This window comes from Tachyglossus aculeatus, chromosome 22 (genome assembly GCF_015852505.1).
Source record: "Tachyglossus aculeatus isolate mTacAcu1 chromosome 22, mTacAcu1.pri, whole genome shotgun sequence".
Taxonomy (NCBI): domain Eukaryota; kingdom Metazoa; phylum Chordata; class Mammalia; order Monotremata; family Tachyglossidae; genus Tachyglossus; species Tachyglossus aculeatus.
The window spans coordinates 37,427,222-37,444,634 of record NC_052087.1 but is presented as its reverse complement, the minus strand read 5'-3'; the positions used below and the strand labels follow the sequence as shown (position 1 = coordinate 37,444,634).

The following is a 17,413-nucleotide window of genomic DNA, read 5'->3' as shown; positions in this document are numbered from 1 at the left end:
CAGCACTTAGTGCTTCGCACTTAGTAAATGCTTAACAAATGCATAAGCGCCTAATAAATGCCATTATTATTATTACCCCAGTGCTTAGAACAGCGCTTGGCACATAGTAAGTGCTTAACAAATAACATAATTATCATTATTATTATTCTCTGGGCCTCAGTGACCTCATCTGTCAAATGGGGATGAAGACTGGGAGCCCCCCGTGGGACAACCTGATCACCTTGTATCCCTCTCCCCCCAGCGCTTAGTGCTTCACACTAAGTGCTTAACAAACGTGTAAGCGCTTAATAAATGCCATTATTATTATTACCCCAGTGCTTAGGACAGTGCTTGGCACATAGTAAGTGCTTAACAAATACCATCATTATTATTATTATTATGTGGGCCTCAGTGACCTCATCTGTCAAATGGGGATGAAGACTGGGAGCCCCCCGTGGGACAACCTGATCACCTTGTATCCCTCTCCCCCCAGCGCTTAGTGCTTCACACTAAGTGCTTAACAAACGTGTAAGCGCTTAATAAATGCCATTATTATTATTACCCCAGTGCTTAGGACAGTGCTTGGCACATAGTAAGTGCTTAACAAATACCATCATTATTATTATTATTATTATTATGTGGGCCTCAGTGACCTCATCTGTCAAATGGGGATGAAGACTGGGAGCCCCCCGTGGGACAACCTGATCACCTTGTATCCCTCTCCCCCCAGCGCTTAGTGCTTCACACTAAGTGCTTAACAAATGTGTAAGCGCTTAATAAATGCCATTATTATTATTACCCCAGCGCTTAGGACAGTGCTTGGCACATAGTAAGTGCTTAACAAATACCATCATTATTATTATTATTATTATGTGGGCCTCAGTGACCTCATCTGTCAAATGGGGGTGAAGACTGGGAGCCCCCTGTGGGACAACCTGATCACCTTGTATCCCACTCCCCCCAGCGCTTAGTGCTTCACACTAAGTGCTTAACAAACGTGTAAGAGCTTAATAAATGCCATTATTATTATTACTCCAGCGCTTAGAACAGTGCTTGGCACATAGTAAGTGCTTAACAAATACCATCATTATTATTATTATTATTATGTGGGCCTCAGTGACCTCATCTGTCAAATGGGGGTGAAGACTGGGAGCCCCCCGTGGGACAACCTGATCACCTTGTATCCCACTCCCCCCAGCGCTTAGTGCTTCACACTAAGTGCTTAACAAACGCGTAAGCGCTTAATAAATGCCATTATTATTATTACTCCAGCGCTTAGAACAGTGCTTGGCACATAGTAAGTGCTTAACAAATACCATCATTATTATTATTATTATTATGTGGGCCTCAGTGACCTCATCTGTCAAATGGGGGTGAAGACTGGGAGCCCCCCGTGGGACAACCTGATCACCTTGTATCCCTCTCCCCCCAGCGCTTAGTGCTTCACACTAAGTGCTTAACAAACGCGTAAGCGCTTAATAAATGCCATTATTATTATTACTCCAGCGCTTAGAACAGTGCTTGGCACATAGTAAGTGCTTAACAAATACCATCATTATTATTATTATTATTATGTGGGCCTCAGTGACCTCATCTGTCAAATGGGGGTGAAGACTGGGAGCCCCCCGTGGGACAACCTGATCACCTTGTATCCCACTCCCCCCAGCGCTTAGTTCTTCGCACTTACTAAGCGCTTAACAGACGCCGCCGTTGTTATGATTATTGCACGACAACAACAGACGGACACAGTCCCTGCCCACGGCGAGCTTGGGACGACGCCCCACCCCCTCATAAGAATTCATTCATTCAGTTGTGTTTAAGGCTGTGAGCCCCCCGCGGGACCACCTGATCACCTTGTAACCTCCCCAGTGCTTAGAACGGTGCTTGGCACATAGTAAGCGCTTAATAAATGCCATCATTATTATTAGAGGAGGAGGGATAGACATCAATAAAAATAAAATGACAGACGTATACGTAAGTGAGGAGCCGCACGGCCTAGTAGTAATAATAATAATAATGATGGTATTTGTTAATCAATCAATCAATCAATCAATCAATCGTATTTATTGAGCGCTTACTATGTGCAGAGCACTGTACTAAGCGCTTGGGAAGTACAAATTGGGAAGTACAAATTAAGCGCTTACTATGTGCAAAGCACTGTTAGCAAGGGCTTGGGAGTCGACAGGTCGTGGGTTCTAATCCCGGCTCCGCCACGTGTTTGCCGAGTGACCCGGGGCAAGTCACTTCACTTCTCCATGCCCCAGATGTTAAACCTCATCTGTAAAATGGGGGTGAAGCCTGTGAGCCCCCCGTGGGACTAACTGAGCACCTTGTAACCTCCCCAGCGCTTAGAACAGTAAGCGCTTAACAAATACCATTATTATTATTATTATTGAGCGCTTACTGTGTGCAGAGCACTGGACTAAGCGCTTGGGAAGGACAAGTTGGCAACATCTAGGGACGGTCCTTGCCCGTTTCCAGGTGGTTGGGGCCGGCGTCCCATTCTCAGCCAACGGGAGACCGCTGGCCTCGGGAATGCGCTCCAGTTCCCAGCCGGTGGCCAAGAGGCAGAAGCTGAATCCGGCCGACGCTCCGAACCCGGTGGTGTTCGTCGCCACGAAAGACACCAGGTACGAGGGGACGGGAGGGGACGGGCGGGCGGCCGAAGGAAGGGGCTGGACGGACCTGGCGGCGGGGGGGAGAGAGCGGATTCATTCACTCAATCGTACTTATTGAGCGCTTCCTGTGTGCAGAGCACTGGACTGAGCACTTGGGAATCAATCAATGTCGTATTTATTGAGCGCTTCCTGTGTGCAGAGCACTGGACTGAGCGCTTGGGAAGTCCAAGTCGGCAACATAAAGAGACGGCCCCGACCCAACGACGGGCTCACGGTCTAGAAGGGGGAGACAGGCAACAAGACAAAACATGTGGACGGGTGTCAAGGCGTCAGGACAAACAGGATTAAAACTAGTTGCACATCATTAACAAATAGAATAGTCAATGTGGACAAGTAAAAGGAATAGAGTGATAAATAGGAGAGTGGGCCGGAACCAGGGAGAACGCGTTGGATTAAAACTAATCGCACATCATTGTCAAAATAAATAGAATAGTGAATGTGGACAAGTAAAATAGAGTATTAAAACTAATCGCACATCGTTATCAAAATAGAATAGTGAATATGGACAAGTATAATAGAGTATTAAAACTAATCGCGCATCGTTATCAAAATAAATAGAATAGTGAATATGGACAAGTAAAATAGAGTATTAAAACTAATCGCACGCTGTTATCAAAATAAATAGAATAGTGAATATGGACAAGTAAAATAGAGTATTAAAACTAATCGCACATTGTTGTCAAAATGAATAGAATAGGGACTATGGACAAGTAAAATAGAGTATTAAAACTAATCGCACATCGTTATCAAACTGAATAGAATAGTGAATATGGACAAGTAAAATAGAGTATTAAAACTAATCGCACATCGTTATCAAAATGAATAGAATAGTGACTATGGACAAGTAAAATAGAGTATTAAAACTAATCGCACATCGTTATCAAAATAAATAGAATGGTGAATATGGACAGGTAAAGTAGAGTATTAAAACTAATTGCACATCGTTATCAAAATAAATAGAATGGTGAATATGGACAAGTAAAGTAGAGTATTAAAACTAATTGCACATCGTTATCAAAATAAATAGAATAGTGAATATGGACAAGTAAAATAGAGTATTAAAACTAATGGCACATCGTTGTCAAAATGAATAGAATAGGGACTATGGACAAGTAAAATAGAGTATTAAAACTAATCGCACATCGTTATCAAACTGAATAGAATAGTGAATATGGACAAGTAAAATCAAAGAGTATTAAAACTGATCGCACAGCGTTGTCAAAATGAATAGAATAGGGACCATGGACAAGTAAAATAGAGTATTAAAACTAATCGCACATCGTTGTCAAAATAAATAGAATAGGGACCATGGACAAGTAAAATAGAGTATTAAAACTAATCGCACATCGTTGTCAAAATGAATAGAATGGGGAATATGGACAAGTAAAATAGAGTATTAAAACTAATCGCACATCGTTATCAAAATGAATAGTGAATATGGACAAGTAAAATAAATAGAATAATAAATAGGAGAGTGGGCCGGAGCCAGGGAGAACGCGCTGGAGAAGTTAGGAGGCAAAGGTTGAAGAAGGAATGGTTAGGAATGGGGGGGCGGTGAGGGAATGGGCGTCGGGCCTCACTCGATTGTACTTATTGAGCGCTTCCTATGTGCAGAGCACTGGACTGAGCACTTGGGAAGTCCAAGTTGGCAACATTTAGAGACGGTCCTGACCCAACGACGGGCTCACAGTCTAGAAGGGGGAGACAGACAACAAGACAAAACGTGTGGACAGGTGTCAGGTCATCAGGACAAATAGAATTAAAGCTAATCACACATCATTAACATTCATTCAATCATATTTTTTGAGCGCTTCCTGTGTGCAGAGCACTGGACTGAGCGCTTGGGAAGTCCAAGTCGGCAACATTTAGAGACGGTCCCGACCCAATGACGGGCTCACGGTCTAGAAGGGGGGACACAGGCAACAAGACAAAACATGTGGACGGGTGTCAAGTCGTCAGGACAAATAGAATTAAAACCAATTGCGCATCATTATCAAATAGAATAGTGAATATGGACAAGTAAAATGGAGTATTAAAACTAATCGCACATCATTATCAAAATAAATAGAACAGTGACTGCACAAGTAAAACAGAGTATTAAAACTAATGGCACATTGTTATCAAAATGAATAGAATCGTGAATATGGACAAGTAAAATGGAGTATTAAAACTAATCGCACATCGTTATCAAAATGAATAGTGAATATGGACAAGTAAAATAAATAGAGTATTAAAACTAATCGCACATCGTTGTCAAAATGAATAGAATAGGGACTATGGACAAGTAAAATAGAGTATTAAAACTAATCGCACATCGTTATCAAAATGAATAGAATAGTGAATGTGGACAAGTAAAATAGAGTATTAAAACTAATCGCACATCGTTATCAAAATGAATAGAATAGTGAATATGGACAAGTAAAATAGAGTATTAAAACTAATAGCACATCGTTATCAAACTGAATAGAATAGTGAATATGGACAAGTAAAATAGAGTATTAAAACTAATCGCACACTGTTATCAAAATGAATAGAATAGTGACTATGGACAAGTAAAATAGAGTATTAAAACTAATCGCACACTGTTATCAAAATAAATAGAATAGTGAATATGGACAAGTAAAATAGAGTGTTAAAACTAATCACACATTGTTATCAAAATAAATAGAATGGTGAATATGGACAAGTAAAATAGAGTATTAAAACTAATCGCACATCGTTATCAAAATAAATAGAATAGTGAATATGGACAAGTTAAATAAATACAGTAATAAATAGGAGAGTGGGCTGGAGCCAGGGAGAACGTGCTGGAGAAGTTAGGAGGCAAAGTTTGAAGAAGGAATGGTTAGGAATCGGGGGGGCGGTGAGGGAATGGGTGTCAGGCCTTACTCGATCGTACTTATTGAGCGCTTCCTATGTGCAGAGCACTGGACTGAGCGCTTGGGAAGTCCAAGTTGGCAACATTTAGAGACGGTCCTGACCCAACGACGGGCTCACAGTCTAGAAGGGGGAGACAGATGACAAAACACGTGGACAGGTGTCAGGTCATCAGAACAAATAGAATTAAAGCTAAACGCACATCATTAACAAAATAAATAGAATAGTGAATATGGACAAGTAAAATAAATAGAATAATAAATAGGAGAGCGGGCCGGAGCCAGGGAGAACGCGCTGGAGAAGTTAGGAGGCAGAGGTCGAAGAAGGAATGGTTAGGAATGGGGGGGCGGTGAGGGAATGGGCGTCGGGCCTCACCCCCTCCTCTCGCGGCAGGGCCCTGCGGAAGGCCTTAACTCACCTGGAGATGCGGCGAGCCGCTCGCCGGCCCAATTTGCCCCTGAAGGTGAAGCCGCCGCCGCTGCCTCCGTCCCGACCCCCGATCCCTCCACCTGTGGCCCCGCACCCCGCCAGCACCAACGAGCCCATCGTCCTGGAGGATTGAGCATCCCGGGGGTGGGGGGGGGGGAGGAAAGGGGAGCCATCCCGCCGCGGGAGGGAAGGCCCCTCCGTCGCCCGGAGGAGGGGGCGGAAGCGGCGAGGCCGCCCCCTTATCCCGTCCCGACTCTCCGGCCGTTCCTCGGTTTCCCCGCCGGGGTCCGGTGGTGGGAAAGGGGCAGTCGGGACGACTTCGGGGCCCTCCTGCGATGGCCGGCTTTTTTTGGGGGGGGGGGTGGGGGGGCCCGGGCCACCGTTTGCCCTGGCTGGGGTTGGGGGGTGGGGGGTGGGAAGGGAGGGTTTTTTAATTTTTTTTTTTTAATTTTGCCCCCCTGTGGGGGAGTCGGGGGGGGGAGGAGGGATGCGGGGGTAGCAGGAGGTGCCCCTGGGAGGGTGGGGGCGTGCGCTGCCGTGTCTCCGTCTCGTTTTCGTTTTCTAAATTGGGTTTCTCCTGTCCGGTGTCCGGACTTTGTACATGGTCCTCTTCTCCGGCGCTCCCCCTTTGGCCCCCCATCCCCTGCACCCCCCCCCCCCCCCCCGCCTTTTGTACGCCAACTCAGAGAAATAAAAGACCCTTTGTCCGTTTTTTAACCTTGGAATCTGTAATCGGTTCTTAGAGCGACAGAAATAAAAAGCCGTTTTTCTTCAGCCTCTCTCAGCTTGGCTGCTCTCTGGCAGGGTGGAGGGGCGAGGACGGGCCCCGCTTCTCTCCGGGGCCTTTTGACCGCTCGGATTCATTCAGTCATATTTATTGAGCGCTTACTGTGTGCAGGGCACTGGACTGAGCGCTTGGGAAGGACAAGTTGGCAACATATCGGCTTTGGTCTGCACACAGTAAGCGCTCAATAAATACGATTGATTGATTGATTCTCTGAGCCTCGGTTGCCTCATCTGTAAAAATGGGGATGAAGACTGTGAGCCCCCCGTGGGACAACCTGATCACATTGTATCCCCCCCCCCAACGCTTAGAACAGTGCTTTGCACATAGTAAGCGCTTAACAAATGCCATCATTATTATTATTATTATTTGGTCCTGGGAAATTCAAGTGTGCAGCCCGTCCTGGACGCAGGGCAGATCTCTGGTGGTGGGGGCGGGGGGGAGAGAGACAGAGTGGGTGGGTGGGTCTCTAGCGTGGCTCAGTGGAAAGAGCCCGGGCTTTGGAGTCAGAGGTCATGGGTTCGAATCCCGGCTCCGGCAATTATAATAATAATATAATAATGGCATTTGTTAAGCGCTTACTATGAGCAAAGCGCTGGGGAAGTTACAAGGTGATCAGGTTGCCCCACGGGGGGCTCACAGTCTTAATCCCCATTTTACAGATGAGGTCACTGAGGCCCAGAGAAGTGAAGTGACTTGCCCAAAGCCACCCAGCTGACAGTTGGCGGAGCCGGGATTCGAACCCGTGAACTCTGACTCCAAAGCCCGGGCTCTTTCCACTGAGCCACGCTGCAGTTGTCAGCCGTGTGGCTTTAGGCAGGTCACTTCACTTCTCTGGGCCTCAGTTACCTCATCTGTAAAACGGGGATGAAGGTTGTGAGCCCCACGTGGGACAACTTGATCACTTTGTATCCCCCAAGCGCTTAGAACAGTGATTTGCACATAGTAAGCGCTTAACAAATACCATCACTATTATTATTATTATTATAAGGCCCCATCCTCCCGCTGAAATAATAATAATAATAATGTTGGTATTTAAGTGCTTACTATGTGCCAAGCACTGTTCTAAGCACTGGGGTAGATACAGGGTGATCAAAGCTGTCCCACGTGGGGCTCACAGTCTTCCCCATTTTAATAATAATAATGATGATGGCATTTGCTAAGCGCTTACTATGTGCAAAGCACTGTTCTAAGCACTGGGGAGGATACAAGGTGATCAGGTTGTCCCAAGGGGGGCTCACAGTCTTCATCCCCATTTTAATAATAATAATTATGGTATTTGTTAAGCACTTACTATATGCCAAGCTCTGTTCTAAGCACTGGGGTAGATACAAGGTGATCAGGTTGTCCCCCGTGGGATTCACAGTCTTCCCCATTTTAATAATAATAATAATGATGGCATTTGTTAAGCACTTACTATGTGCAGAGCACTGTTCTAAGCGCTGGGGGGGATACTAGGGAATCAGGTTGTCCCACGGGGGGCTCACAGTCTTCATCCCCATTTTAATAATAATAATGATGATGGTATTTGTTAAGTGCTTACTATGTGCAAAGCACTGTTCAAAGCGCTGATACAAGGTGATCAGGTTGTCCCACGGGGGGCTCGCAGTCTTCATCCCCATTTTCCAGATGAGGTCACTGAGGCCCGGAGAAGTGAAGTGACTTGCCCAAGGTCACACAGCTGACAAGCGGCGGAGCCGGGATTAGAACCCACGACCTCCGACTCCCAAGCCCGGGCTCTTTCCACTGAGCCACGCTTTTTCGCAAGATGTGTCGCCTGTCACCCAGGGCCCTTGGAGGTTCTGGGTTCTGGGAGACTGTGAGCCCACTGTTGGGTAGGGACCGTCTCTATATGTTGCCAACTTGTCCTTCCCAAGCGCTTAGTACAGTGCTCTGCACACAGTAAGCGCTCAATAAATATGATTGATGATGGGAGAAGCGGCGTGGCATAACGGATAGAGTACGAGCCCGGAAATGAGCCCACTGTTGGATAGGGACTGTCTATATGTTGCCAACTTGTACTTCCCAAGCGCTTAGTACAGTGCCCTGCACTCAGTAAGCGCTCAATAAATACGATTGATTGATTAAAAAGGTCACAAATTCTAATCCCGGCTCCGCCGCTCGTCGGCTGTGCGGCCTTGTGCAAGTCGCTTCGCTTCTCTGGGCCTCGATTCATTCGTTCAATCGTATTTATTGAGCGCTTACCGTGGGCAGAGCACTGGACTAAGCGCTTGGGAAGTATTCTAGTTTGTTAATGACGCGCTTCTAGCTTTATTATCTCTATTTATTCTGATGACTTGATACTGCCCTGGAACATTTTCCGGGGGTTTGGTGGGGCGGCGGCGGGGAGGGGAAGGGGAGGGAGGGTTTTTAAATTTTAAAATTATTAAATTTTTAAATTTTGCCCTTCTGTGGGGGAGTGTGGTGGCGGGGAGGGATGCGGGGGTGGCAGGAGGTGCCCCCGGACGCGGGCGCTGCCCTGTCTCCGTCTCGTTTTCCAAATTGGGTTTCTCCCGTCCATGTGTTTTGTTGTCCGTCTCCCCCTTCTAGGCTGGGAGCCCGTTGTTGGGTAACCCAAGCTTGTACAGATTTATTACTCTTGTTTATTTTACTTGTACATATTTACTATCCTATTTATTTTCTTCATTCATTCATTCATTCAGTCGTATTTATTGAGCGCTTACTGTGTGCACAGCACTGGACTAATCGCTTGGGAAGGACAAGTTGGCAACATCTAGAGATGGTCCCGACCCAACAATGGGCTCGCAGTCTAGAAGGGGGAGACGGAGACCAAAACATATTAACAAAATAAAATAAATAGAATAAGCATGTACAAATAAAATAGAGTAATAAATACGTACAAACATGTATACATATATGATGATATTAACAAAATAAAATAAATAGAATAAGTATGTACAAATAAAATATAGAGTAATAATATATGTACAAACATATACATATATGATATTAACAAAATAAATAGAATAAGTATGTACAAATAAAGTATAGAGTAATAAATATGTACAAGCATATATACATAAATGATGATGATGATGGCATTTATTGAGCACTTACTATGTGCAGAAGCACTGTTCTAAGCGCTGGGGAGGTTACATTTGCCCGCTTTCGCCTGACAGACCCCCCCGTCTCCCCCTTCTAGCCTCCAACTTGGACTTCCCAAGCGTTCAGTCCAGCGCTCTGCACACAGTAAGCGCTCCATAAATACGATTGAATGAATGCATGCCCCTTGTACTTCCCAAGCGCTCAGTACAGTGCCTTGCACACAATAAGCGCTCCATAAATACGATTGAATGAATGTAAGCCCATTGTTCGGTAGGGACCGTCTCTGCACGTTGCCAACTTGTACTTCCCAAGCGCTTCGTACAGTGCCCTGCAATCAATCAATCAATCAATCGTATTTATTGAGCGCTTACTGTGTGCAGAGCACTGTACTAAGCGCTTGGGAAGTACAAGTTGGCAACATATAGAGACGGTCCCTACCCAACAGTGGGCTCACAGTCTGCACACAGTAAGCGCTCAATAAATACGATTGAATGAATGTAAGCCCGTTGTTCGGTAGGGACCGTCTCTATACGTTGCCGACTTGTACTTCCCAAGCGCTTAGTACAGTGCTCTGCACACGGTAAGCGCTCAATAAATACGATTGAATGAATGAATTTGCGTAGACATGATAGCTGAAGCAAAGGGAGTGAATGAGTTCCCCAAGGGCATGGGTGACTATGGAGCAAAGAAGGGGACTGAGAACTTATGGACTCCCACAATCAATCAATCAATTGTATTTATTGAGCGCTTACTATGTGCAGAGCACTGTACTAAGCGCTTGGGAAGTACAAATTGGCAACACATAGAGACAGTCCCTACCCAACAGTGGGCTCACAGTCTAAAAGTGGGCTCACAGTCTACAAGGTGGGAGACAATCAATCAGTCAGACCTATTTATTGAGCGATTTACTGTGTATAAAACCCAGTCCAAAGTGCTGGCGAGAGCACAATAGGAGTTGGTGATTGAGGTATTTGTTAAGCGCTTACAATGTGCCAGGCACTGTACTGAGCGCTAGGGTGGATACAAGCAAATCAAAGCAAGTGGTTAATAAATACGATTGAATGAATGAATGAATGAAAGTTGGACACAGTCCTTGTCCCATGTGGGGCTCTCAATCAATCCATCAATCAATCAATCAAGTGCATCTAGCTTTGATTTGTTCTGACGCCTTGACACACAGTAAGTGCTTAATAAATACGATTGAATGAATGAATGAAAGTTGGACACAGTCCTTGTCCCGTGTGGGGCTCTCAATCAATCAATCAATCAATCGATCGATCAATCAATGATGTGCATCTAGCTTTAATTCGATTTGTTCTGACGCCTTGACACCCAGTAAGTGCTTAATAAATCCGATTGAATGAATGAATGAAAGTTGGACACAGTCCTTGTCCCATGTGGGGCTCTCAATCAATCAATCAATCGATCGATCAATCAGTGATGTGCATCTAGCTTTAATTCGATTTGTTCTGACGCCTTGACACCCAGTAAGTGCTTAATAAATACGATTGAATGAATGAATGAAAGTTGGACACAGTCCTGGTCCCATGTGAGGCTCTCAATCAATCGATCGATCAGTCAATCAGTGATGTGCATCTAGCTTTAATTCGATTTGTTCTGATGCCTTGACACACAGTAAGTGCCTAATAAATGTGATTGAATGAATGAATGAAAGTTGGACACGGTCCTTGTCCCATGTGGGGCTCTCAATCAATCAATCGATCAATCGATCAGTGATGTGCATCTAGCTTTAATTCGATTTGTTCTGACGCCTTGACACCCAGTAAGTGCTTAATAAATATGATTGAATGAATGAATGAAAGTTGGACACAGTCCTTGTCCCATGTGGGGCTCTCAATCAATCGATCAATCGATCAATCAATGATGTGCATCTAGCTTTAATTCGATTTGTTCTGACGCCTTGACACACAGTAAGTGCTTAATAAATACGACTGAATGAATGAATGAAAGTTGGACACAGTCCTTGTCCCATGTGGGGCTCTCAATCAATCAATCAATCGATCAATCAATGATGTGCATCTAGCTTTAATTCGATTTGTTCTGAAGCCCTGACACTCCGTAAGTGCTTTATAAATACGATTGAATAAATGAATGAAAGTTGGACACAGTCCTTGTCCCATGTGGGGCTCTCAATCAATCAATCGATCAATCAATGATGTGCATCTAGCTTTAATTTGATTTGTTCTGACGCCTTGACACACAGTAAGTGCTTAATAAATATGATTGAATGAATGAATGAAAGTTGGACACAGTCCTTGTCCCATGTGGGGCTCTCAATCAATCGATCAATCAATGATGTGCATCTGGCTTTAATTCGATTTGTTCTGACACCTTGACACACAGTAAGTGCTTAATAAATGTGATTGAATGAATGAATGAAAGTTGGACACGGTCCTTGTCCCATGTGGGGCTCTCAATCAATCAATCGATCAATCAGTGATGTGCATCTACCTTTAATTCGATTTGTTCTGTCGCCTTGACACCCGTCCATGTGTTTTGTTTTGTCGTCTTTCTCCCCCTTCTAGACTGTGAGCCCGCTGTCGGGTCGGGACCGTCTCTAGATGTTGCCAACTTGTACTTCCCAAGCGCTTAGTACAGTGCTCTGCACACAGTAAGCGCTCAATAAATAGCGTGACTCGGTGGAAAGAGCCCGGAGTCTTATATACAGGTACTATGGGGAGGGGAAGGAGGTAGGGCGGGGGGGATGGGGAGGAGGAGCTAATCAGGGTGTTCCAGCGCTTAGAACAGTGCTTTGCACATAGTAAGCATTTAATAATAATAATAACAATAATAATGGCATTTATTAAGCGCTTACTATGTGCAAAGCACTGTTCTAAGCGCTGGGGAGGTTACAAGGTGATCAGGTCATCCCACGAGGGGGCTCACAGTCTTCATCCCCATTTTCCAGATGAGGGAACTGAGGCCCAGTGAAGTCAAGTGACTCGCCCAAAGTCACACAGCTGACAAGTGGCAGAGCTGGGATTTGAACCCATGACCTCTGACTCCAAAACCCGTGCTCTTTCCACAGAGCCACGCTGCTTCTCGTATTAATAAATGCCATTATTATTATTACACAGTCCCTGTCCCACATGGGGCTCACAGTCTTAATCCCCATTTAACAGCTTTGGAGTCAGAGGTCATGGGTTCGAATGCCGCCCGGCAACATGTCTGCTGTGTGCCCTCGGGCAAGTCACTTCACTTCTCTGGGCCTCAGTTGCCTCATCTGGAAAATGGGGATGAAGACTGTGAGACCCCCCGTGGGACAACCTGATCGCCTTGTATCCTCCTCAGTGCTTAGAACGGTGCTTTGCACATAGTAAGTGCTTAACAAATGCCATCATTATTATTATTATTATTATAAATAATAAATACAATTGAATGAATGAAGTTGGCAACATATTCATTCATTCAATTGTATTTATTGAGCGCTTACTGTGTGCAGAGCACTGGACTAAGCGCTTGGGAAGTCCAAGTTGGCAACATATAGAGACGGTCCCTAATCAATCAATCAATCAATTGTATTTATTGAGTGCTTACTGTGTGCAGAGCACTGGACTAAGCGCTTGGGAAGTCCAAGTTGGCAACATCTAGAGACGGTCCCTACCCAACAGTGGGCTCACAGTCTAGAAGGGGGGAGACAGAGAACATAACCAAACATATTAACAAAATAAAATAGAATAAATATGTACAATCAATCAATCAATCAATCAATCATATTTATTGAGCGCTTACTGTGTGCAGAGCACTGGACTAAGCGCTTGGGAAGTACAGGTTGGCAACATATAGAGACGGTCCCTACCCAACAGCGGGCTCACAGTCTAGAAGGGGGAGACAGACAACAAAATCAATCAATCAATCGTATTTATTGAGCGCTTACTGTGTGCAGAGCACTGGACTAAGTGCTTGGGAAGGACAAGTTGGCAATATTTAGAGACGGTCCCTACCCAACAGTGGGCTCACAGTCTAGAAACAAAACGTATCAACAAAATAAAATAAATAGAATAGATATGTACAAGTAAAATAGAGTAATAAATCCGTACAAACATATGTACATTTATACAGGTGCTGTGGGGAAGGGAAGGAGGTAAGGCGGAGGGGGGATGGAGAGGGGGAGAGGAAGGAGGGGCTCTGCACACGGAAAGTGCTCAATAAATACGATTGAATGAATGAATGAATGAATAAATGCCATCATTATTCATCATCAATTGTATTTATTGAGCGCTTACTGTGTGCAGAGCACTGTACTAAGCGCTTGGGAAGGACAAGTTGGCAACATATAGAGACGGTCCCTACCCAACAGTGGGGGCTCACAGTCTAAAAGAGTGGGCTCACAGTCATTATTATTATTAAAATAGGCATTGAGACCGTGAGCCCCTCGGTGGGACAACCTGATCCCCTAGTATCCCCCCCAGCGCTTAGAACAGTGTTTTGCACATAGTAAGCGCTTAACAAATGCCATCATTATTATTTTAATAATAATAATAAAAATGAATGGCGCTTACTATGTGCAAAGCACTGTTCTAAGTGCTGGGGGGATACAAGGTGACCACGATGTCCCACGTGGGGCTCGCAGTCTTCATCCCCATTTTACAGGTGAGGGAACTGAGGCTCAGAGAAGTTAAGTGACTTTTCTGGCCCCCCCCCTTACCTCCTTCCCTTCCCCACAGCACCTGTATATATGTATATATGTTTGTACATTTTTATTACTCTATTTTACTTGTACATATCGATTCTATTTTATTTTGTTCGCATGTTTGGTTTTGTTCTCTGTCTCCCCCTTCTAGAGTGTGAGCCCACTGTTGGGTAGGGACTGTCTCTATATGTTGCCAATTTGTACTTCCCAAGCGCTTAGTACAGTGCTCTGCACATAGTAAGCGCTCAATAAATACGATTGATGATGATGATGATGAAGTGACTTGCCCAAGGTCACACAGCAGACATGTGGGGGAGTCGGGATTCGAACCCATAACCTTCTGACTCCCAAGCCCGGGCTCTTTTTCATTCATTCATTCAATCGTATTTATTGAGCGCCTACTGTGTGCGGAGCACTGGACTAAGCGCTTGGGAAGTCCAAGTTGGCAACATCTAGAGACGGTCCCTACCCAACAGCGGGCTCACAGTCTAGAAGGGGGAGACAGAGAACGAAAAACATATTAACAAAATAAAATAAGTAGAATAACTGTGTACAAGTAAAATAAATAAATAAACAGTAAAATAAATAGAGTAATAAATATATACAAACATATACTGAGCCCACACTGATTGAGACCGTGAGCCCCCCGGTGGGACAACCTGATCCCCTTGTATCTTCCCTAGCGCTTAGAACAGTGCTTTGCACATAGTAATCGCTTAATAAATGCCATTATTATTATTATTATTATTATTATTTTTATTAAAATAGGGATTGAGACTGTGAGCCCCCCCCGTGGGACAACCTGATCCCCTTGTAACCTCCCCAGCGCTTAGAACAGTGATTTGCACATAGTAAGCGCTTAATAAATGGATTATTATTATTATTATTATTATTATTATTATTATTATTATTATTATTATTATTATTATTATTATTAAAGACGGGCCAGCCCCAGCAGCGTTCCCGCGCTCCGGCCGCCTCAAATCCGAACGGCCCAGGCAGCGCTCCTGATTTAGTCACCACCCGCCTCAGCCAATCAGCGACCGCGTTCCGCCAAATCGACCAGTCCCCTCGTCGTATGCAGATTAGGGTATGCCCCAGCCAATCAGCGACCGCGCTCCACCAAATCGACCCATCCCCTCGGTGTATGCAGATTATCGTACGCCCAGCCAATGAGCGACCGCGCTCCGCCACATCGACCCATCCCCTCGGTGTATGCAGATTAGGGTATGCCCCAGCCAATCAGCGACCGCGCTCCGCCAAATCGACCAATCCCCTTGGTGTATGCAGATTAGCGTATGCCCCAGCCAATCAGCGACCGCGCTCCGCCACATCGCCCAATCCCCTTGGTGTATGCAGATTAGCGTATGCCCCAGCCAATCAGCGACGGCGCTCCGCCACATCGACCAATCCCCTCGGTGTATGCAGATTATAGTATGCCCCAGCCAATCATTGACGGCGCTCTGCCACATCGACCAATCCCCTCGGTGTATGCAGATTAGTGTATGCCTCAGCCAATCAACGACCGCGCTCCGCCACATCGGCCCATCCCCATGGCGTATACAGATTAGCGTATGCCCCAGCCAATCAGCGACCGCGCTCCGCCACATTGACCAATCCCCTCGTCGTATGCAGATTAGCGTATGTCCCAGCCAATCAGCGACCGCGCTCCGCCAAATCGACCCATCCCCTCGTTGTATACAGATTAGCGTATGCCCCAGCCAATCAGTGACCGCGCTCCACCAAATCAATCAATCGTATTTATTGAGCGCTTACTGTGTGCAGAGCACTGTACTAAGCGCTTGGGAAGTACAAGGTGGCAACATCTAGAGACAGTCCCTACCCAACAGTGGGCTCACAGTCTAGAAGAGGGAGACAGACAACAGAACAAAACATATCACCAAATCGACCAATCCCCTCGGTGTATGCAGATTATCGTATGCCCCAGACAATCAGAGACCGCGCTCCGCCACATCGACCAGTCCCCTCGGTGTATGGAGATTAGGGTATGCCCCAGCCAATCAGCGACCGCGCTCCGCCACATCGACCCATCTCCTCGTCGTATACAGATTAGCGTATGACGCAGCCAATCAGCTACCGCGCTCCACCAAATCGACCAATCCTCTCGGTGTATGCAGATTAGCGTATGGACCAGCCAATCAGCGACCCCGCTCCGCCACATCGACCCATTCCCCTCGGAGTATATAGATTAGCATATGCCCCAGCCAATCAGTGACAGCACTCCACCAAATCGACTCATCCCCTCGGCGTATGCAGATTAGCGTATGCCCCAGCCAATCAGCGACCGCGCTCCGCCACATAGACCATCCCCTCAGTGTATGCAGATTAGCGTATGTCTCAGCCAATCAGCGACAGCGCTCCTCCACATAATTAATAATAATAATGGCATTTATTAAGCGCTTACTATGTGCAAAGCACTGTTCTAAGCGCTGGGGAGGTTACAAGGAGATCAGGTTGTCCCACGTGGGGCTGACATTCTTAATCCCCATTTTACAGATGAGGGAACTGAGGCTCAGAGAAGTTAAGTGACTTGCCCAAGGTCACACAGCATACACGTGGCAGAGTCGGGATTCGAACCCATGACCTCTGACTCCAAAGCCCGGGCTCTTCTCCACTGAGCCACGCTGCTCCACATCGACCAATCCCCTCGATGTATGAAGATTAGCGTATGCCCCAGCCAATCAGCGACCTCGCTCCGCCAAATCGACCCATCCCCTCGGTGTATGGAGATTAGGGTATGCCCCAGCCAATCAGCGACCGCGCTCCGCCACATCGCCCCATCCCCACGGCGTATACAGATTAGCGTATGCGCCAGCCAATCAGCGACCGCGCTCTGCCACATCGACCCCTCCCCTCGGTGTATGCAGATTAGCGTATGTCTCAGCCAATCAGCGACCGCGCTCCGCCAAATCGACCCATCCCCTC

General features: G+C 45.9%; 1 protein-coding gene across 1 annotated transcript in view; it reads left to right on the top strand.

Annotated features, from left to right (window-relative positions):
* Positions 1-6,127, top strand: part of MTA2 (metastasis associated 1 family member 2) — a 33,424-nt gene extending 27,297 nt beyond the window's left edge. The window contains exons 17-18 of the mRNA XM_038765062.1: positions 2,461-2,609; positions 5,928-6,127. Of these exons, the coding sequence (XP_038620990.1) occupies positions 2,461-2,609; positions 5,928-6,096 (318 nt within the window). The 3' untranslated portion in view covers positions 6,097-6,127. The remainder of the gene's footprint in view (positions 1-2,460; positions 2,610-5,927) is intronic.
* The last annotated feature ends 11,286 nt before the right edge of the window (positions 6,128-17,413 follow it).